A 24099-nucleotide genomic window follows, 5' to 3' on the forward strand; every position below is an offset into this window, starting at 1 on the left:
TGGGTTGCACAGACATCTGTGGCTCTTGCCTGTCTGGTGTCCACTGCCCTCTTTTCCTTTCGAGGGCCATTCCCTCCCTTCTCTTGGTCTAGATGGATCTAGGGAGGCTGACTTCAGCAGCTCTGTTTCTGTCCCCAGCACCGTGGTCAAGGCCTGGCCGACATTACTCCGTTCTGGGACTTCTGTTTGAACTTTGGGGAAAGACGGCTTGTTTTCTCTGAAAGCTCAGGCTCCTGCTAAGGGTCACTGCGAGCAAAGCCCAGCTGGAGGAGAAGGCTAACTCAGAGGAAGGCAGAGGTAACGCATGCACAGTACTATATATAAAACAGATAACTAGTAAGGACCTACTGTATAGCACAGGGAATTCTATTCGATACTCTGTAATGGCCTATATGGGAAAAGAATCTAAAAAAGAGTGGACGTACGTATAACTGACTCACTTTGCTGTACACCTGAAACTAATACAACATTGTAAATCCACTATACTCCGATAGAAATTTAAAAAAAAAAAAAAGAGGTAGGGGCACAGTGGTGAGAGAGACAGAGACTGACGAGATGACTGGGGCACTCGGAGTCCACCGTCCCCGGAGCTGCGACAACCTCTAGTCTCTTGAGTCACATAAGCCATGACTTTCTTTCCCTTCTGCACTTTGGCCAGTTTGTGCGGAGCCGCACAAAGCCGGCGTGGAAGGCCGACCCACCTCAGTGTTATTTCCGTACCACCACACGTAAGTGAGCGTGCCCACTTGGCTGGGCCACAACACCGCAGTCGCGTTGACCTCTTTGTTCTTCGTGGTGACGAAGGGAAGAGACAGGTGTACATGCTCCAGGGGACCTGAGGCACAAGAGGAGAGGGGAGGCTTGGAGAGGGAAGAGCTCTCTCTGCTTCACCTGCCTTCCCTGATATGAAGAGAATACGCATTCCTACTGGAAGCCTCCCAACCATCAGTAGGGTTCCCTGGAGGAAGTGCTCGGGTGCTGTCCCTACTCTGGGGAAAAGGATCTATTGTGAACAGTTGTGTCTCAACATTTTCCATTTACCAACCTTTCTTCCAGGCCTAAAACTTGAGTTATTTACGTGTAAAAGTTTAAAAACTTACAAGTAATTGAAGAAGTCCTTAAAGGAACAGGCATACTATGAGATTTCACAGGGAGATGCAAAGTGTTTCCAGGAAGTTATATTCTCGGTGGTAAACCAGGATTGTGAAAACCTCCGAGAATCCACGTGGGATGGGGGTTACGGGTTGGTGGTGGTTCTTATACAAACCCCCAAACCATTCTACATGTAATTATTCTTTATTCTTTACTGGATTTTAAATGTGTGTGTGAGTGTTTGTCAATGTGCATGTTTGTATGTAACTGTGAGTGTGTGTTTGTGTGAGTGTGTGCAAAGCCACCCGGTTAGGTAAGCGTGGTGTTGAGTTGAGCTTGTCCAGGACAGGCATGAAGGGGCAGAGAGAGCTCTGTGGTCCTCAGGTTCTCAGGATGCGCTCAGCTGAAAAAGAGGATGATTCTACCTATGGAGGCCCGTTAGACCAGAAACCTTCATCAGATGTACAAACCCACAAAGATACAAATATCCCCTCCCTAGAGACCTATCCTATGACCCCTGACCTTCTCTTTGAGTTACTTTTACCAGACAAAATGCATTTTCTTTTGAGGTGAACATGACAAAAATCCATCATCCCCATCTTTATCCCATGAGGTGGAGAAGGATGTGGTACCTCAGGCCTTTGCACCTGGTTTAATTACTTCCTCCTCTTCTGCTTGACCATTTAATGTGTCTCCTAGGGTACTGTCTTCGGCCTTTCTCTCCCTCCATCTACTCTTCTGCTGAGTGATACCATCCACACCCTGACCTTAAACTGTGAACTATATGCTTAGGGCTCCAAAACCACCTTCTTGACCCCAGACTCAATTAGCAGCCAAAGGTTCCCTAGAAATCCACTGTTTCCCCCCAATCTGTATTCTCCAATCTTGATGAATGACCAATGTTTATCCAGGGGAACAACCCAGAAGCAGACAGTCAATCCCAATTCCTTATTTCTCTGCCATCCATATCCATTGAGGAAACCATTGATTTGGTTTCATAAATTCTCTCTCAGGTAGAGCTCTTCTCACCCTGCCCTGGTTCATACACTAAACACCTGTCTCACATGGACTGGTACAAACTCTCCTACAGGTTTTCCAGCCTCTAACTTTTCCCCACTCTAATCCGTCCTCCTGCTCTATACGTTCAACGCCTGCCTCCCTCCATAATACATTAGTTGGACCAAGTGCCAGGTGGCCCCATCGCTTAAAATAAAATATATGCTCCAGGGCGAGGGCAGAGCAAGTACAAAGACCTTGAGGAGGAGGTGGCTCTCCATGTTTAAAGAACAGCAAGAAATAGAGAAATGGAGAAAAAGAGTGGAAGCAGATGTGATCTCAGGGGTATTCAGGACATAGAGCATGTTGGCCTTGTTGGCCCTGAAATATGTATATGTGTGTTTGCATAACTTCATTCTGTATAATGTGTGTATATATATATATATATATATATATATAAATATAATACATACATTCATACAATGTATAGCGATGACTATGTACCTTCTCACTCTTCAAATTGTTGTGAGTGATTTTTCTAGAAAGCCATGCTACTCACTTGATCAAGATGAAAATTCCCATTACCTAATTATAATAATAATGAGAGCTAACATGTACAGATCTAAAATTTGTGATACAGAGAACACAGGCTGCAAACTTTTGGAGGGCAAGAGTCCTTCATATTTATCTTTATGTGTAAGGATGTGCACAGTTCTTGAGACGTAGCAGGTACTGGAACATTGGCTGTGTAAGTGAACAGAAACATATACTTTCCTATTTCTGCTTTTGTCCATGTTTTTCTTTCTTTATAGATTAGAGGCTTGGTGACCAGCAAACAGAGTAGAATTGATTTTCTGGTTTATAAGCCATATGATAAGAAGTAGTTGATCTTAAGTCAGAATGGTTCAATGAGATAATAAAAGGGCATCGTTTACGGACCAATGACCGTGTGCCACATATTCTGTGAATGACTTCTTATTCTCATTTAATCTTCACAACAACCTTATGAAGTAGGCACTACTGTTAGCTCCCTGCAGAGATGAACAGAGGAAGGTGACCATCCTCAATTCCAGGGTGTGAACCAAAGCAGTTCAAGTTCAGAGCCTGGGCCAGCTGACAAATGCTCGAGAAGACCCATGTTAACAAAACAGCTATTAAGAGTCACTACTTCCTGATGACTCAGACATGTTGCAGGCATTGGGCAATGCTCGCTACACAGGCTCTTGTTTACTGCGTGGCTCTTGCTGTCCCTCCCCCATCACATGATGTGCTCCAGCAGGTGCCCTGTCCCACCCGAGGACTCTGCTTACACACCTTTCTTATGGCACCTGTCATCTCCAAATCTCAGTTCCAGGGCCCCCACCTCTGTGACACTCCTCCTGACTCTGCAGTTAGAGTTACATGCATCAGCTAGGATGCAAGAACTAGATAAGCTCTGAGAGACATGCCAGTTCCATCCTAAAAGGGTTCATCTTGGCCTCTAACATATGAGAATCCAACATTTTTTCTTTTAAAGTCCAGAGGTCAAAGGATGATGTCTGTGTGTCCTGTTAATGACAAAAGTTGAGTCTTGTTCCTGAAGTATGGCCGCTCCTTCACTCAGTGGTTTTTGAGTGCTATTACGTGTTGGGCATGATTCTCGGTGCTGGGACACCTGGCCCTTGGTGGAGCTTAGGTATCATTAGGAGAGGCAGCCCTGCAAGGAGAGGCGGTGGGTGAGAGCCTGCTCTTTTTGATAGGGTGGTCAAGCAAAGTCTCTTGGAAGCGAGGACATTTGAGCAGCGACCTGAATAACGTGCAGAAGTGCACCGTGTATCTACTGGGCAAGCTCCAGGGTGAGTGTGGGGCAAAGACCTTGAGGAGGAGGTGCCTTGTCAGGTGCCAGGATGGCAGGGGACAGCAGCAGTAAAGAGATGGAGGGAAGGAGCCGAAGCCAATATATATATATTGCCAATATATATGTATTGTTCAGGACAATATATATATATTGTTCAGGACACTCAGCAGATCACTTTAGGCCCTGAAGAATGTCCGTGTGTGTTTATATAAGTTCCTTCTTGCATGCATATATACCATCCACTCATACAAACGTGTGGAATTTCGCCTTCAGATTGCCAAGTCCTCTTGGGCTCATTTATTTTTTATGTGTTCAATATACCTGGTTCCTGTTGCCCCAAAGCCTATCTTTCAAGCCTTGCTTTTCTGCACAGAGGGTGTGATCTGCCCTAATAGAGCCTTCGAAGTGAAACTCCAGACCCTGGAGGCCCCTAGCTGGCTGGCCGCACTCAGCTGAGAGTGGAACAAGCTTGCAGGTACTGCTTCTTCGGACAGGTGCCTTTAATGAGCAAAATGGACAGCAGGTGGCGCTGCATTACTCTTTATGAATCTTCACAAGGCGGCTGAGAGAAGGGGAGAAATTACTTGTGTGAATTGTTCCCCTTCTCTTGCTTGGTCTTCCTGGGCTGCAGGGAACAAGTGCTGTTTGTGTGACTGAAGTGTGTGTGTGTGTGTGTGTGTGTGCGTGTGTGTGTGTGTGCGTGCGTGCGTGCGTGCGCGCGCGCGCGCGCGCGCGCTGATCAGTGACCTGCCTCTGGCATTTGCTCTGAAGACCTCCTCTGACCATCTAATTAAATATTGTGCATGTACCATATTGCTGTTTGTCTGAAAGGTTAAAAAAAAATCTACCAGAATAAATAAAAGAAATTCAAAGTGTGAAGATGAGATCCTACAAGAGTCCCTCAAACTTCAGCGGGCATGAGAATCACACTCATCTGTTCAAGGCAGATTATGATGTCACACTGCCAGAAATTCTAATTCAATAGGTCTGGAAAGGGGCCCAGGACACTGTATTTTTACCATGTAATTCTGGGGCAGGTGGCTCATTAACCACATTTTACAAAACCCAGGTCTGACATTCACTGGCCAATATAATCATCGTGTGAATAGCTACAAAGCTACACAGGTTTTCAAGACACTGATCACCTTACCCTAAGATGGGGACAGAAAGACATCTGCAAAGGGCTCCTATGTAACGGGGTAGTTGAGAAGAGAGGTTCAGGAAGTATCGGAAAATCCACCTCATCTTTTTTATCACCTCCTATTCTGCAAGTTTGCACAATCTTCAGTGATTTTTTTTTTCTTCTTCCTGCAAGACTGGCTGAGATATGGCAGATTTCTGAGCAGAAATCTGCATGTCCTTTAAATTCTCTGCTCCATCCACTTGAAGGCAACCCTGGCTGCACCCTGTGTCTAATTAGTTTGCAAACTAGCAGAGCACAGTGAATATTCCTCAAGGAATTCTCAACTGTCAGGCTACAAGAGATTTACTCAGCTGCCCCGAGAGAGCTTCCCCATCCTGGAAACATTACAGCAGGAACATCATCTCCATTTGCTTCTGATGACCTTTGCAAACCAGTATTTAAGAACTTCTGATTTAGAATCAAAGCACCTTTTTGAACTGGAAAGTGGAGGAAGTATGTGTTCAAGACAGGCCGTGGGGTTTTCTGGAAGAGCCCTGGGTAGGGGGAGGGGGGTTGGATGAGAGGGGCAGAGGGCAGGCTTTGGTAAGTTGAGCTTGAGCTGAGTTGCTACTCAGAACCCACTAAATACAAATGCACAGGCTGCATCGTGACGATGGAAAATCACGCTTGGCCAGTTGACAGGGCACAGCATGAGTTGCTTGATAGAACCTTTGAGAAACAAGACATGCATGCCTCACATGATGGAGGAGAAAAACTAGTTTCAGAAACATGCAGTAACTCACCTAGGAGTTCAGGCCAGCATCTGGACCTAACAACTCCCAACTCAGTCCAGTGCTCGTTTTTGTTTTTCCTACAAAGCCATATATCCCTTCACTATCCTGCCACCATGGCACTAAAAATTGCCATGTTACTCTCCGTATTTGAGAGCAGGGGGAACGGAAGTCAGTTATGATTTTACCATGACTTCCTCTTAGTGTAAAATAGTGTCAAATCATAGTACTTCTCTAATCCTTGCTTTCCCCATATGAAAGGAAGGCCAAACGTTGCCCATCATGGTAGAGGTGTGAGAATAAGCAAAGAAGTTCATATGCACGGTAAAGCACGATGGGCCTGCAGGAGAGAAGGAAGGCCAAACGTTGCCCATCATGGTAGAGGTGTGAGAATAAGCAAAGAAGTTCATATGCACGGTAAAGCACGATGGGCCTGCAGGAGAGAAGGAAGGCCAAACGTTGCCCATCACGGTAGAGGTGTGAGAATAAGCAAAGAAGTTCATATGCACGGTAAAGCACGATGGGCCTGCAGGAGAGAAGGAAGGCCAAACGTTGCCCATCACGGTAGAGGTGTGAGAATAAGCAAAGAAGTTCATATGCACGGTAAAGCACGATGGGCCTGCAGGAGAGAAGGAAGGCCAAACGTTGCCCATCACGGTAGAGGTGTGAGAATAAGCAAAGAAGTTCATATGCACGGTAAAGCACGATGGGCCTGCAGGAGAGAAGGAAGGCCAAACGTTGCCCATCATGGTAGAGGTGTGAGAATAAGCAAAGAAGTTCATATGCACGGTAAAGCACGGTGGGCCTGCAGGAGAGAAGGAAGGCCAAACGTTGCCCATCACGGTAGAGGTGTGAGAATAAGCAAAGAAGTTCATATGCACGGTAAAGCACGATGGGCCTGCAGGAGAGAAGGAAGGCCAAACGTTGCCCATCACGGTAGAGGTGTGAGAATAAGCAAAGAAGTTCATATGCACGGTAAAGCACGATGGGCCTGCAGGAGAGAAGGAAGGCCAAACGTTGCCCATCACGGTAGAGGTGTGAGAATAAGCAAAGAAGTTCATATGCACGGTAAAGCACGATGGGCCTGCAGGAGAGAAGGAAGGCCAAACGTTGCCCATCACGGTAGAGGTGTGAGAATAAGCAAAGAAGTTCATATGCACGGTAAAGCACGATGGGCCTGCAGGAGAGAAGGAAGGCCAAACGTTGCCCATCACGGTAGAGGTGTGAGAATAAGCAAAGAAGTTCATATGCACGGTAAAGCACGGTGGGCCTGCAGGAGAGAAGGAAGGCCAAACGTTGCCCATCACGGTAGAGGTGTGAGAATAAGCAAAGAAGTTCATATGCACGGTAAAGCACGATGGGCCTGCAGGAGAGAAGGAAGGCCAAACGTTGCCCATCACGGTAGAGGTGTGAGAATAAGCAAAGAAGTTCATATGCACGGTAAAGCACGATGGGCCTGCAGGAGAGAAGGAAGGCCAAACGTTGCCCATCATGGTAGAGGTGTGAGAATAAGCAAAGAAGTTCATATGCACGGTAAAGCACGATGGGCCTGCAGGAGAGAAGGAAGGCCAAACGTTGCCCATCATGGTAGAGGTGTGAGAATAAGCAAAGAAGTTCATATGCACGGTAAAGCACGGTGGGCCTGCAGGAGAGAAGGAAGGCCAAACGTTGCCCATCATGGTAGAGGTGTGAGAATAAGCAAAGAAGTTCATATGCACGGTAAAGCACGGTGGGCCTGCAGGAGAGAAGCCCCAGCAAACATGTCAGAACCTGCTGGCACTGCCCATGCCAAGGCCTTTATATGTATGTGAATTAATGAAAACTTTAAAAATAATCCTGCTTTCATATAGTTAGTATAAAAAGCTAATTCTCGTCCCCAAGACCAGGCTTAGCAAGGGGTCCCATGATATGAGGCCTGCTTATCCAACCGCTTAACCCAAGAGAAGGCTGACAAAATTAAAATCAGAACACAAAACTTTCCATTACAAATCACCTGCTACTGAGGTCAAGGTCAAATCACTTAAGCCGTTCAATCAGGCTAATGAGATGAAAAAAATTGCAAGTGTACAAAGCAGCTCATTTCTTTCAGAAGTCATGGCTTCAGTGACCCTTAATCTGAAGCAGGGGCAAACTCTGTGCTGTTTTCCTTCCCAGGATTCAGTAAGCCCACGAGAGAACCAGGATACGCAAGTTTCCCTCATGGGATATGATTATATGTAAGGTGAAGAAGAGTCCACAGGGCAACCAGGAGGGGGAACTACGGATGACTCTATGGGAAACCCTGAGAAATTGAGACGAAAAGCTGCTGCTGAATTTTAAATCAGTACTGACACATGCTTAGAGTCCATGGATGTTTAACACATATATGGGATGTGGAATATAATAACTGTAATTCTTCAGGAGAGTAGATCTTTAACAGAAATCCGCCTTATAGAATAAGCTGTGCAGAATGATAAGCTGCCAGCCATTCTCAGCAAATGTACTGCCATTTATGTTGCCATTTATTTCTGTTACTAATAACCAAGGTTTGTGATGTAGTTTTTAAATATTTTAGGATTAGTCTTAGGATATTATCACTTTTGTCCTTGTAGATAGTGATATATAGGGAGGGATTCTCTTTTAGTAAGAGGCAACTCCGGGAAGTCTATCTAGGACAGCTGCAAAGCGGCAGTCAGCCGGAAGAGAGCCTGGGAAATGCGTCTGGAACCCATGTAGCTGTACAGCCAGTACACTGCCTCTAACCTAAATGTTCACATTCCTTTGGGATGATGTGCAAAGATGTGGAGGCGAGTAAGGGCTGATGGAGACTTGGATCCTCTAACCCCAAGCCAGCACAGGCACCGATAATAACCTAGTGTCCAAGTGCTGGGATTCTGGAGGCAGGGAGACCTGAGTCTGAAGCCTGGCTCTGCCAGGTCTGCAACTTCAAATGGGTGTTTTAAGCTTTCTGAACCTCACTGTTCTTTGTAAGGTAGTGTTTCTAATAGTGCCTACTTCATAGGGTTGTTTTGAAAAGGAAGATCATATACATAAAGAACATGTTTAGCACAAAGCCTGGCACACAGTAAGAGCTTAACAAACGTTAGCTGAAAAGGGGGATGTGGGGTTGGCATAGTGGGAATCTTGCAGAACTCTGTTTAAACTCAAAGAAGGATGGGTGTGTTTCTTTGAAGCACTTGGGTCCTGAGTGTACAGGAGAGAAGGATCAAGAATGACTGACAGGGCAGGAAACCTCAGTAAGGAACAATCTCTTGGGGACCCCTAAATAGTCTTATCCACCCACTGGATCACAGCAGCTTAACAAAAGAGAGTCTACTTGGTACTTTCTGTGCTCAGTTTGGTTCAATGCACAAAAGTCAGGTGAGAGGCATGGAATACTGCCTAGCCTTAATACTCCTGGCCTAGAACTTGGAATCTGAACGTGACCATTCCTATAAAGGGGCTAACTTTCATTTAAAAGTAAGCCATTTATCCAGCAATCTAAACAAGTCCTATGCCTGTCTGGGGATACCCATACACCAAGCATAAGAGGCATTCATGGCAAACATTTTTACCAAACACAGCTTAGGAGCTATCATTGTCTCATTAGGACACCTTTGAACTCCTCAATGGGGGAAAAGCTTTAATACTTTTTGAAACTATTTCTAAATGTAGCTTCCTTAACATTGTTTACCCTCTTTCCCTCTATGCCACCTTCTAGGACCAAATCATCACAGATCAAAGTCCAGGAAACATACTCTTTTTTAAAAAAAGGAACAAAAGCCTAAAAGAATTATTAATAATGAGATGTAACATGGGAAGAGAAAAAAAAATCAGATGGGGAGAAATTCCACTACTTGTGCTAATGGGGATTGTTCTCAAACATTTCCGACCAAAAAAAAAAGAACCCCCCCCCCACAACAAATTCATGTTCAATCAACCAGCCCAGCAAGCTGCTCAGGCCCAGCACAGACACAGGTATCGTCTCTCAGAAGCATCTGGAAGAGGCAGAGTCAGTGCAAGAGAACAATGTGAAGCAAACCAGAGTCCAGGTCACTCAAAACTAAACCCTGGTTTCTTCTTGCTTTCTCCCCACTTGGTTCTCTCACTCTCCTTTCCCCTCCTGCTAAAAGGTGACTAGCGAGCTTCTTCTAGATAAGGAATTTTGGATTATATCTTTAAAAGGACACAATATCTAAAATATGTCATAAACCAACAACAGTAATAACATACAAGTTACATGTAAGTACAGGACGGCGCTGTCAGACCCCAGACTGTTGTCCACCTGCACGGTCACTCGGAAAATGCCCACATTGTGATAGACGTGTTTGATCCCATCTTCCATGGAGCTGAGGTTGACATAAGACACTGCGATGCCATCCCCGAAGTCCACTTGGATGAATGTCCTCTGGACGTCACCCTGAAAGACAACATCAGAGGAAGGGGAGTCGGAGGTGCTTCGCTGCTGCTTCTCCAGGGGCTGGGGCTTGTCTGAGCCCCGGGCTCAAAAGGAAGCCCTGGTTCCCTCCTATAGCTGGGAGCGTCTGTCTGTGTGACAGGATCCCTGTGACATTCCTTGGCAGACAGGAGTTTACTAAGATGGATGCTCTCCAAATCTGAAGGGCACCAACTCCCAAAAGTTTCAAGATTTGGAAAATTAAGTGTTTGATTATCAGCTCCAATTTGATATTCAGTTTCTCTGAAGGCTCTGTTTACAGTCTGATCATCCACATGAATAAAAGACTTACACACACAGTTTAAAACCTTCAGCCTCCCTGACATAATCAAGGACCACTTCCCATGTGTCCTGGACCCCCAAATCCCCTTCTTTATATCTGGTTCCCTAACTGTGCTGGAGAAAGGACAGGAGACACCCTGCCTTACACATGATATGACATTGGACTCAGCCCTATTATTGTTTAAGACAATGATGGTTATTTTGTTTACATTTCAGCATTTTGTACTATCAAAATGATCTCATTTTCTTCTTCACAGAATCTTAGTCTAGAAAAAAGTGGGCAATGTTTGTTCATTTTACAGATGAGGAAGCTGAAGTGAAGAAAGTTTTAACCATTTGCTCAGGGTTACCACAGCTAGTTAGCAGCAGTCTTGGGATTTGACCTCATCGCTCTGGACTTGGGTTTCATTCATTATAGGTGGGTAAAGCATTGACAGCTCCTCCCAGCTCTAATCCTGTTGTCCCATTAACCGGCTGGATGACTTCATGCAAGTCATTCAGCCTCCTTTGGTCTCAGTTACCTAATCTGTGAAATGGGCATATTAATATCTTACCACCTTAACTCAAAGGTTGTTATAGAAGACATGTGAGTAATCAGTAAAATTCGATACCAAAATGAATGACTGTGAAAACAATGCAGCTGTAAAGGACTTGCTATATCCCTTTCAAAGCTTGACTGGAATCATATGATTCTAAATTTCCCACTAGTGAGCAGGAGAAGATAAAGTCTGCTTTATAAAATCCCAAACCTGTAAAAAAAAAAAAAATAGCCTGTGGAATTAGTTGAGATTCTTAAGGAATAAAGTTTCTTAGAAAAACTGACAAAACCCAGCATCCCTCACAGACAGCCCATCCTTTAACAAGTTTCTTTGCTTGTTTTGTTAGCCTTTCCTATTTTGGGGGTGGGAAAGAAAACAAAAAACCTTTGAAATAGAAATGTATTTTCAACTAAGTAAGGTTCATATGGTATCATATGTTGTGAAAAGGGCAAGTTCAAAATGCTGACATTTAAAAGATTAATTCATAGGGAAAGGAAAAGCAATTCAAATCTTATGAATCTATGTGACCTACTCTTCTGATCTGTGCCCAGCCAAGCATTGTGTGAGGGGGTACACAGCAGCTAACCTTCAGTAAGGACTTGGGCAAAAATTCTCCCCTAGGGTGGGAAAAAGAAACTCCATTCAAAATTATGAAACAAACACCCACAAGCCCAGACATTGTGCAATTACTTGAATTCCCTTTACTAGTAAATATACATGTCAGCCATTCTTGCTGACTTGTCCTTCATTTGGACAACCAAACTGGACTGATCAATTTCTCCTTCTGTTTTTGGTCAGTTTCCTGCCATGTTTTCTGTATTTTCAACAGAGTTGCTGCCAGAGAATCCTGGGTTTGGGCATAGAGGAAGAACCCATCTTAAAATCTATTCACGTTATTTGGGACAAGTGTCTCAGGGAAATACCAGGAGTAGCTAGGCTCAACCAGGTTATCTATGGAATGAAACAAGCACCATAGTTTCTGAGAAACAGGTTGAGAGACAGACAGAGAGGGGAAGAGAGGTATAGGGTTCTTTGTGGAGACAGAGTGGACATCAGGTAGGGTCACCATTTGCAAGAAGAAAGAAGGGAGATTAGCCTCTCAGCTGATTCTACTCCGGCCTCCACAGAGAGAGGGCAGCTACTACCCCCGTGACTGGGGAAAGTACAGCTTTGGCTGCCACTGCTTGAGTCTACCTTGCGTTGCTCTTTCTGTCTGGTATTCACCACTCTCCTTGTGTGGCCCTGGACTTAGACCTCTTGTCAGTTACTTGAAACTCCTCCCAAGTTCTGTCTGGATGTCCACTGTCTGTTGGCCTGATAGCATTCCTAATTCTCCACGGTGGACAATGTTCTCTGTGTACATCACAGGTGAAAGGAGGGAGCCTCACGGCATTTGGACTAGTGCATCAGTAGGGCTGCCAATAGAGTGGAGGAGCCAGGCTTTTAGAATATTAGGTCAGGTACAGGGATGGAGATATAGATATACAGATATATGTATATCAGGTTTACCACACATCTGAGAGCCCCAGTGGGTGAAGACATGGAATCCCCCAATCAAATGTGAGATCCCCAAGGTCTCCTGATGTGGGCGCACGCCTCTGGGCTTGGTGTTCTGCACAGGAGAAGAGAGCACCAGGGGCCAAGTATCTGACAGCTGAAGGCGGCAGATTCACCCCTGCTTGTTGCAGCTTTGCCCACTCAAGTGGAACACACTGGATCTCGTGCCTTTGCCATCAGGGGCTCTCAGGTGCTTGAAAAACCTAACACAGTTGTAGCTGCATCACTTTGGGGCTCACCTACATCAACCTCTGACTTCCTTGGGCTGCAATTACCATCTCAGGCAGGGATACCAACTCTTTTACAGAATAAGAAACAGGACAAAGGGAAGAATTCCTAAGTCCTAGGTCACCATTTGATTAGGTATGCCTGCCCCGCTTTAACGGGGTCATTCTTTCTTTCTTCTGGTCATTCATTAATTCGACCAATGACAGATATTTATTAGGTGTCTATCTTCTGTCAGGTACTAAATGGAGAAAATGCTGTTTCAGTAAATTATAACCAACCAAACAAAACAGATGTGGTCTGGGCTTTCTTGAGCAAAAAAACTACTGGTGAGACAGATGGACTTTAATAATCACAAAAATAAATAAAAATCTATTCTAGGGGATGATGTCAGAGGTCCATGGCATTGTAAGCTTGCACAGCAGGGAGAAGTAGAGAGCTGAAAATCTAACCCGATTGAGAACTTCAAGAAAGGCTTCAAGGGGCTTCCCTGGTGGTGCAGTGGTTAAGAATCCACCTGCCAATGCAGGGGACACAGATGGGTTCAAGCCCTAGTCCGGGAAGATCCTACATGCGACGGAGCAACTAAGCCCGTGCACCACAACTGCTGTGGCCGTGAGCCACAACTACCGAGCCGGTGCACCTAGAGACCATGCTCTGCAACAAGAGAAGCCACCACAGTGAGAAGCCCATGCACTGCAATGAAGAGTAGCTAGCCGCAACTAGAGAAAGCCTGCACGCAGCAACGAAGACCCAACACAGCCAAAAATAAATAAATAAAACAAATTTAAAAAAAAAAAAGAAAGAAAGAAAGGCTTCAGGAAGAAGTGATATCTGAGCTGAGAAGGCCTGAAGGAAAGAATTTAACCAAACAAAGGACATGAGCAAAAGAGATGGAGGTGAGGAGTTCAGGCAATGAGGACAACAGGAACCAGGTGTGCAAGGGCCCTGTGGCAGAAGGGGGTGATACAGTTAAAGGAAGCTAACAATACAGGCACAGTAGGAACATGTGAAATTAGACTGGAGGGGAGATGATGACATTTTAGGATTTGGCGGCCAAGTTTCTGACTTCGATCTTTCTCCTAAGAGCAATGGGAAGACATCGGTGTTTGAAGCAGGGGTGTGGGGAAAGATGGCATGATAATATTTTTAATTCAAAAAGATCACTCTGGCTACAATATGGAGGATGCACTGGAAGGAGGCCCAAATATTCTGGGAAGCCAATTAGGCGATAGTTCAGGATAGATGATAGGTAGATTGATATATGAGTTGCCACAGGAAATTACATTCACCTTCCTGCTAAATTAATTCCCATAGTTTATTGGTTTTGAAATCAATGAATCTCAGCCTTTGATATCAAAATCTCTTATAGAAACTAAAAGAAAAAAAAAGCTGATGTCCAGTTATCATCCAAGACCCACCTCCTGGTTCGGGACCTCTGGGGAGGATGCTTGGTCCTGCTGTGGCCTGAAAAAGGTCCACAGCTGATGCTGGGCTGCACCAAAGGTTGAGGCCCACTGGTTCAGACTGTCAAACGTTAGGTTTTCTTGTGACCGAACTCATCTAAAGATGAATACAGTACAACACAAGCTGATGCCATTCCTATTCCACCTTGGCACAATGGTGAAAGTTTTCCCAGGATGCTTTAGGATTCTAAGTGCTAAGGATGTATGAATAGAGCCAGGAATGGAAGAACTAAACTCACTGTTAGTGGCTGGTGCACAACCACAAAAGTTCCACGACACACTCGGTCAAGGTCAGTTCTCTAGGAAAACGAGTTGCCGAATAATATGAAGGTAGTTTGTATACAGGGCTGAGATGTACCCTTAGGCCTGCATCTTCAGTACCTAACACAGTGCTTGCAGATGATTCTTTTCTGTTCAATACATTTTGAAAATTTAAGAAAGAAATAATAAATTTTGAATATTGTGCATTTCTACCATGCTTGTTCATTAAAGTGCTTTCTTGTATATTATCTCATCTGGCTGTTAGGACCTTTGGGAGACACCGAGGGAAGATGTTATTTCTATTTGCTATACCAGGAGAACTGGAGCACAAACAGGTTAAACAAGATGCCAAAAGTCCCATAGCGGGTGAGAGGCTTAAAAACAGGTCTAAGATGATTTGTGGTTTCGCTTTATCCTTGCAGCTCAGTCCTTGTTGAGTTCCTTTCATTGGAATTCACTTGCAATGCCTTTTAGAGTGAGAGAAAGGTGATAACAAAGGCAAGCCTCACTTTCTTTTCTTGTTTAGACTCTATTCCTGGCTTTGACCGTTTCCCCGCCCCGACAATATTTTTGCTTATAAGTGGAAAGATGGGTTGTTGTGAACTCCATACACTACCCTAATGTCTTCCCTCTGGTGAAGCAGTGTCATGTTCAAGCCATACATAAGTTAGAGAATATGGGAAATGATAGGCACTCATACTCAGTAATCAGGAAAATCTCGTGTATCAAGAGGTACTTCAACCTAATGACAAGTCATTCCCGAAACACAACCTACGCTGGGAAATATCTAGACTGTCGCATAAAATTCTTTAGACCTAATGCCATTTAGCCACATGCCCTAATACAGACACAGAACCAAGAGTACTAGCTCAGAAGAAGTGCCCAAGAAAGGCACAAAAGCCACGTGAAATCTACACAGGGATTCTCCAAGGGCAGCACTGGCTTCTGTAATAGAGAAACAAATATATCAAATGGCCACAATGAAGCCAAGAAATGTAGCCTGAGAAATGAAAGGTGTGTGAACCTAACCTATCAGGTCCTGTAACAGGGCTTCAGAGAAAAATGGGAAAACAAATGCTACAGTAACTCAACGCTGATAGCCTCAGTCCAGAAATGAGACTCCAAGACCCACCTGAAGGCATTAGGGACCCACTGCAGATAGAAACTGGACTCGTTTGTCAGAGGCTGGTCCTTGCAAAGCTCGAGGGTGGGCCTGACTCGGGTTTTACTGAAGTTCACTCCTGGAAGGTGCCTTACAGTTTATGCAGCAAAAACTACATTGAAGTGAAACACCTATAGTATAACCTAGTTTTAAATGCATAAAATAACACAAGTACTGTAAGTCTGTATGTGTTTGCATGAGCATAAATGTGCTGGTTAAAACAACCCAGCCTGTTAACACTGATTACCCCAGGGGTGAAGTAAAGTGAGGGGCAGAGGAAGATCAGCAGGGTTAAAAGAGAGGAGTAAAGGAGGGGCAACAAAGATTTCACCAAATTTAAAAGAAACGGTGGAGTAGGGGATAACATAAGAAACATCACAAAACACAACACTTTATCCCTACTGTTACTATAAACTGTTACTATCCCTACTGTTACTATTTAAATATTAAGTATATAGGAAATAACCAGGAGGTAACACAGACATTGGTTAGATTGATCATGAGATACAGCCGACTTTGGTCTTGGATTTCTATTGTTATTTTAATGTTTTCTGACCACAGTATTTGAACAAAGGTATCACTAGGGGCATTAAATGCCAGAAACAAAAATCAGACATTTCAGTCTTTCTTCTTATGGCTAAAGGTACTTGGGCAGGATGGGGAGTGTGAAATCAAAATAATCCACATTTTGGGAAGGTAAATCGGTGCAGCCACTATGGAAAACAGTATAGAGGTTCCTCAACAAACTAAAAACAGAGCTGCCATATGATCCAGCAATCCTCCTCCTGGGCATATATGTGGACAAAGCTATAATTCAAGACACATGCACCCCTACGTTCAGAGCAGCACTATTCACAATAGCCAAGACATAGAAACAACAAATGTCCATTGACAGAGGAATGGATAAAGCAGATGTGGTACATATGCACAATGGAATACTACTCAGCCATAAAAAGAACGAAATAATACCATTTGCAGCCACATGGATGGACCTAGAGATTATCATACTAAGTGAAGTAAGTCAGAAAGAGAAAGACAAATACCATGTATCAGTTATACGTAGAATCTAAAATATAACACAGATAAACTTATCTATGAAACAGAAACAGATTCACAGACATAGAGAACAGACTTGTGGTTGCCAAGGGGGTGGGGGCTGGGGGAATTTGGGAATAGCAGATGCAAGCTATTATATTGAATGGATAAACAATAAGGTCCTACTGTATAGTACGGGGAACTGTATTTAACATCCTGTGATAAACCATAATGAAAGAGAATATGAAAAAGAATGTATATACATGTATAACTGAATCATTTTGCTGTACATCAGAAATTAACATAACTGTAAATCAACTATACTTCAATAAAATAAATTAGAAAAACAAAAAATAATCCACCTTTGCCTTGCATGTCCTATTCCAGGGTATGCGACTCAGGTTAGCAACTTTAGACTTAGACTGGCAAGGTTTTTTATGGCTGAGTCTCAAGAAGAAACAAAAAAGGAGATAACTACGGTATAATGTTGCTCTGGCCTCCAAAAGAAGAGATTTTGTCAGCAGGTGGAAAGGAGTTCATGGAAAGAAGCGCTATCCCCCTTGTGCTTATTCAGTAAGACTGACCTCTGGCATGTGACTTATTACGTGAACTGTGCTAGCTAAGATTGTTCTAGAACATCCCCTGATGGTCACTAAGGGAAAAGAAAGAGAATATTTCTCAAAAGTTTTCTGTCCCAGAAATCATAACAGCATTTCTCTCTATAGTTTCTCATTGAATCTTTTCTAAAATTTTTTTTATATTTTTGTTATATATAGCTTTTTATTTTTTTAACATCTTTATTGGAGTATAATTGCTTTACAATGGTGTGTTAGTTTCTGCTTTATAACAAAGTGAATCAGCTATACATATACACATATCCCCATATATCCTCCCTCTTGCGTCTCCCTCCAACCCTCCCTATCCTGCCCCTCTAGGTGGTCACAAAGCACCAATCTGATTGCCCTGTGGTATGTGACTGCTTCGGACTAGATATTTTACATTTGGTAGTGTATATATGTCCATGCCACTCTCTCACTTCATCTCAGCTTACCTTTACCCCTCCCCATGTCCTCAAGTCCATTCTCTACATCTCTGTCTTTATTCCTTTCCTGCCCCTAGGTTCTTCAGAACCATTTTTTTTTAATTTTTTGCTTTTTAGATTCCATATATATGTGTAAGCATACGGTATTTGTTTTTCTTTTTCTGACTTACTTCACTCTGTATGACAGTCTCTAGGTCCATCCACCTCACTATAGATAACACAATTTCGTTTCTTTTTATGGTTGAGTAATATTCTATTGTATATATGTGCCACATCTTCTTTATCCATTCATCTGTCGATGGACACTTAGGTTGCTTCCATGTCCTCGCTATTGTAAATAGAGTTGCAGTGAACACTGGTACATGTTTCTTTTTGAATTATGGTTTTCTCAGGGTATATGCCCAGCAGTGGGATCGCTGGGTCGTATGGTAGTTCTATTTGTAGTTTTATAAGGAACCTCCATACTGTTCTCCCTAGTGGCTGTATTAATTTACATTCCCACCAACAGTGCAAGAGGGTTCCCTTTTCTCTACACCCTCTCCAGCATTTATTGTTCCTAGATTTTTTGATGATGGCCATTCTGACTAGTGTGAGGTGATACCTCATTGTAGTTTTTCATTTCTCTAATGATTAGTGATGTTGAGCATCCTTTCATGTGTTTGTTGGGAATCTGTATATCTTCTTTGGAGAAACGACTATTTAGGTCTTCTGCCCATTTTTGGATTGGGTTGTTTGTTTTCTTGATATTGAGCTGCATGAGTTGCTTACAAATTTTGGAGATTAATCCTTTGTCAGTTGCTTCATTTGCAAATATTTTCTCCCATTGTGAGGGCTGTCTTTTCGTCTTGTTTATGGTTTCCTTTGCTGTGCAAAAGCTTTTAAGTTACATTAGGTCTCATTTGTTTATTTTTTTAAATTTCCATTTCTCTAGGAGGTGGGTCAAAAAGGATCTTGCTGTGATTTGTCATAGACTGTCCTGCCTGTGTTTTCCCCTAAGAGTTTTATAGCACCTGGCCTTACATTGCTGTGATTTATGTCATAGACTGTCCTGCCTGTGTTTTCCCCTAAGAGTTTTATAGCGCCTGGCCTTACATTTAGGTCTTTAATCCATTTTGAGTTTATTTTTGTGTATGGTGTTAGGGAATGTTCTAATTTCATTGTTTTACATGTAGCTGTCCAGTTTTCCCAGCACCACTTATTGAAGAGGCTGTCTTTTCTCCATTGTATAGCCTTGCCTCCTTTGTCATCAATTACTTGACCATAGGTGTGTGGGTTTATCTCTGGGCTTTCTATCCTGTTCCATTGATCTATGTTTCTGTTTTTGTGCCAGTACCGTACTGTCTTGATTACTGTAGCTTTGTAGTACAGTCCAAAGTCAGGGAGCCTGATTCCTCCAGCTCTGTTTTTCTTTCTCAAGATTGCTTTGGCTATTCGGGGTCTTTTGTGTTTCCATACAAATTGTAAAAATTTTTTGTTCTAGTTCTGTGAAAAATGCCATTGATAGTTTGATAGGGATGGCACTGAATCTGTAGTTTGCTTTGGGTAGTAGAGTCATTTTCACAATGTTGATTCTTCTAATCCAAGAACATCGTATCTCTATCTGTTTGTATCATCTTTAATTTCTTTCATCAGTTTCTTATAGTTTTCTGCATACAGGTCTTTTGTTTCCTGGGTAGGCTTATTCCTAGGTATTTTATTCTTTTTGTTGCAATGGTAAATGGGGGTGTTTCCTTAATTTCTCTTTCAGATTTTTCATCATTAATGTATAGGGATGCAAGAGATTTCTGTGCATTCATTTTGTATCCTGCTCCTTTACCAAATTCATTGATTAGCTCTTGTAGTATTCTGGTAACATCTTTAGGATTCTCTATGTATAGTATCATATCATCGTCAAACAGTGACAGCTTTACTTCTTCTTTTCTGATTTGGATTCCTTTTATTTCTTTTTATTCTCTGACTGCTGTGGCTAAAACTTCCAAAACTTCCAATAGTAGTGGTGACTGTGGACAACCTTGTCTTGTTCCTGATCTTAGAGGAAATGGCTTCAGTTTTTCACGATTGAGAACGATATTGGCTGTGGGTTTGTCATATATGGCCTTTATTATGTTCAGGTAAGTTCCCTGTATGCCTACTTTCTAGAGGGTTTTTATCATAAATGGGTGTTGAATTTTGTCAAAAGCTTTTTCTGCATCTATTGAGATGATCATATGTTTTTTCTCCTTCAGTTTGTTGATATGGTGTATCACATTGATTGATTTGCATATACTGAAGAATCCTTGCATTCCTGGCATAAATCCCACTTGGTCATGGTGTCCGATCCTTTTAATGTACTGTTAGGTTCTGTTTGCTAGTGTTCTGTTGAGGATTTTTGCATCTATGTTCATCACTGATATTGGTCTGTAGTTTTCTTTCTTTGTGACATCTTTGTCTGGTTTTGGTATCAGGGTGATGGTGGCCTCGTAGAATGAGTTTGGGAGTGTTCCTCCCTCTGCTATATTTTGGAAGAGTTTGAGAAGGATAGGTGTTAGCTCTTCTCTAAAAGTTCGATAGAATTCACCTGTTAAGCCATCTGGTCCTGGGCTTTGTCTGTTGGAAGATTTTTAATCACAGTCTCAATTTCAGTGCTTGTGATTGGTCTGTTTATATTTTCTATTTTTTCCTAGTTCAGTCTCGGAAGGTTGTGCTTTACCTAGAATTTGTCCATTTCTTCCAGGTTGTCCGTTTTATTGGCATATAGTTGCTTGTAGTAATCTCTCATGATCCTTTGTATTTCTGCAGTGTCAGTTGTTACTTCTCCGTTTTCATTTCTAATTCTATTGATTTGAGTCTTCACCCTTTTTTTCTTGATGAGTCTGGCTAATGGTTTATCTACCTTGTTTATCTTCTCAAAGAACCCGCTTTTAGTTTTATTGATCTTTGCTATCGTTTCTTTCATTTCTTTTTCATTTATTTCTGATCCGATCTTTATGATTTCTTTTCTTCTGCTAACTTTGGGGTTTTTTTGTTCTTCTTTCTCTAATTGCTTTAGGTGTAAGGTTAGGTTGTTTTTTAGAGATGTTTCTTGTTTCTTGAGGTAGGATTGTACTGCTACAAACTTCCCTCTTAGAACTGCTTTTGCTGCATCCCATAGGTTTTGGGTCGTCATGTTTTCATTGTCATTTGTTTCTCGGTATTTTTTATTTCCTCTTTGATTTCTTCAGTGATCTCTTGGTCATTTAGTAGTGTATTGTTTAGCCTCCATGTGTTTGTATTTTTTATAGATTTTTTTCCTGTAAGTGATATCTAGTCTCATAATGTTGTGGTCGGAAAAGATACTTGATGCAATTTCAATTTTCTTAAATTTACCAAGGCTTGAGTTGTGACCCGAGATATGATCTATCCTGGAGAATGTTCCATGAGCACTTGTGAAGAAAGTGTATTCTGTTGTTTTTGGATGGAATTGTCCTATAAATATCAATTAAGTCCATCTTGTTTAATGTATGATTTAAAGCTTGTGTTTCCTTATTTATTTTCATTTCAGACGATCTGCCCATTGGTGAAAGTGTGTTGTTAAAGTCTGCTACTATGATTGTGTTACTGTCGATTTCCCCTTTTATGGCTTCTAGCAGTTGCCGTATGTATTGAGGTGCTCCTATGTTGGATGCATAAATATTTACAATTGTTAAATCTTCTTCTTGGATTGTTCCCTTGATCATTATGTAGTGTCCTTCTTTGTCTCTTGTAATAGTCTTTATTTTAAAGTCTATTCTGTCTCTTATGAGAATTGCTACTGCAGCTTTTTTTGATTTCCATTTGCATAGAATATCTTTTCCATCCCCTCACTTTCAGTCTGTATGTGTCCCTAGGCCTGAAGTGGGTCTGCTGTAGACAGCATATATATGGGTTTTGTTTTTGTATCCATTCAGCCAGTCTATGTCTTTTGGTTGCAGCATTTAATCCATTTACATTTAAGGTAGTTATTGATATGTATGTTCCTATTACCATTTTCTTAATTGTTTTGGGTGTCCTTTTTTTTTTTTTTTTGCGGTATGTGGGCCTCTCACTGTTGTGGCCTCTCCTGTTGCATAGCACAGACCCCAGATGCACAGGCTCAGCAGCCATGGCTCATGGGCCCAGCCGCTCCACAGCATGTGGGATCCTCCTGGACCAGGGCACGAACCCGTGTCCCCTGCATCAGCAGGCAGACTCTCAACCACCACACCACCAGGGAAGCCCTGTTTTGGGTTTCTTATTGTAGGTCTTCTCCTTCTCTTGTGTTTCCTGCCTAGGAAGTTCCTTCAGCATTTTTTGTAAAGCTGGTTTGGTGGTGCTGAATTCTCTTAGCTTTTGCTCTCTTAGCTTTTGCTTGTCTGAACGAGATCCTTGCTGGGTAGAGTAATCTTGTTTGTAGATTTTTCCCTTTCATCACTTTCAATATATCCTGCCACTCCGTTCTGGCTTGCAGAGTGTGCTGAAAGATCAGCTAATAACTTTATGGGGATTCCCTTGTATGTTATTTGTTGTTTTTCCTTTGCTGCTTTTAATATTTTTTCTTTGTATTTAATTTTTGATAGTTTGATCAATATGTGTCTTGGCGTGTTTCTCCTTGGATTTATCCTGTATGAGACTCTCTGTGCTTCCTGAACTTGAATGACTGTTCCCTGTCCCATATTAGGGAAGTTTTCAACTATAATGTCTTCAACTATTTTCTCATTCCCTTTTTTTTTCTCTTCTTTTTCTGGGACCCCTATAATTCGAATGTTGGTGCATTTAATGTTGTCCCAGAGGTCTCTGAGACTGTCCTCAATTCTTTTCATTGTTTTCTCTTTATTCTGCTCTGTGGTAGTTATTTGCACGATTTTATTTTCCGGGTCACTTATCCATTCTTCTGCCTCAGTTATTCTGCTATTGATTCCTTCTAGACAATTTTTAGTTTCATTTATTGTGTTGTTCATCACTGTTTGCTTGCTCTTTAGTTCTTCTAGGTCCTTTTTAAACGTTTCTTGTATTTTCTCCATTCCATTTCCAAGACTTCGGATCATCTTTACTGTCATTACTCTGACTTTGTTTTCAGGTAGACTGCCTATTTCCTCTTCATTTGTTTGGTCCGGTGGGCTTTTACTTTGCTCCTTCATCTGCTGTGTGTTTCTCTGTCTTCTCATTTTGCTTAACTTACTGTTTTGGGGGTCTCCTTTTCACAGCCTGCATTTTTGTAGTTCCTGTTGTTTTTGGTGTCTGTCCCCAGTGGCTCAGGTTGGTTCAGTGGGTTGTGTAGGCTTCCTGGTGGAGGAGACTGGTGCCTGTGTTCTGGTGGATGAGGCTGGATCTTGTCTTTCTGGTGGGCAGGACCACATCTGGTGGTGTTTTGGGGTGTCTGTGAACTTAGTATGATTTTGGACAGCCTCTCTGCTAATGGATGGGGTTGTGTTCCTGTCTTGCTAGTTGTTTGGCATAGGGTGTCCAGCACTGTAGCTTGCTGGTCATTGAGTGGAGCTGGGTCTTAGTGTTGAGATAGAGATCTTTGGGAGAACTTTCACTGTTTGATACTACGTGGAGCCGGGAGGTCTCTGGTGGACTAATGTCCTGAACTCAGCTCTCCCATCTCAGAGGCACAGACCTGACACTTGGCCTGAGCACCAAGACCCTGTCAGTCACATGGCCAGGTATATGGGGAGTTTCTTGACTTTTGGGAAGTCTGAGGTCTTCTGCCAGGATTCAGTAGGTGTTCTGTAGGAGTTGTTCCACATGTAGATGTATTTCTGATGTATTTGTGGGGAGGAAGGTGATCTCCACGTCTTACTCCTCCACCATCTTGAAGGTCTCTCCCTCATTGAATCTTCATCCCTAAAAGACTCAGACCTAAAAGACTGTTAAAATTTGCCTAGAGTCACAAGATTAGTTTGAACCAAGCTCTTCTTAACTCCACGTTCATCACTACTACCTGTTGTTCAGAGGACACTCAAAGTATTCCATGTGCTCATGCCCAGATGGATGCTGAAGAATGGATTGACTGATATGTAAAACCAGAGAGCGTTTGTAAGCCTCAGTAACTAAAACCCATTAGAGGAATGCCAGCACAGATCAAATTCTTCATTAAACAGTGATGTGAGAGGAGCCCGGTGTAATACTCCACACTCTAGAAAACACCATGGAAGCTATAAAGTGCATTTATGAAGACCTCTGATGATATGAGTGTTTGACAAAGAGTGAGATGGCTGTAAACAGGAATCCACTGCTGACACTATGTTGGAACTGCCATTTTATAGTGGTCAACCGA

At 42.7% G+C, this 24099-nt stretch overlaps 1 protein-coding gene across 5 annotated transcripts in view; it reads right to left on the bottom strand.

The window, feature by feature from the left end:
- SORCS1 (sortilin related VPS10 domain containing receptor 1) overlaps nucleotides 1-24099 on the bottom strand; it is a 559188-nt gene that overhangs the window by 49725 nt on the left and 485364 nt on the right. For all 5 annotated transcript variants that reach the window (XM_060125410.1, XM_060125412.1, XM_060125411.1 and 2 more), the window contains exons 19-20: nucleotides 10052-10238; nucleotides 702-835 (exon numbers count right to left, since the gene is read on the bottom strand). In XM_060125410.1, the coding sequence (XP_059981393.1) occupies nucleotides 702-835; nucleotides 10052-10238 (321 nt within the window). The remainder of the gene's footprint in view (nucleotides 1-701; nucleotides 836-10051; nucleotides 10239-24099) is intronic.

Source organism: Lagenorhynchus albirostris, chromosome 16 (assembly GCF_949774975.1).
Source record: "Lagenorhynchus albirostris chromosome 16, mLagAlb1.1, whole genome shotgun sequence".
In the NCBI taxonomy this organism is placed as follows: Eukaryota; Metazoa; Chordata; class Mammalia; order Artiodactyla; family Delphinidae; genus Lagenorhynchus; species Lagenorhynchus albirostris.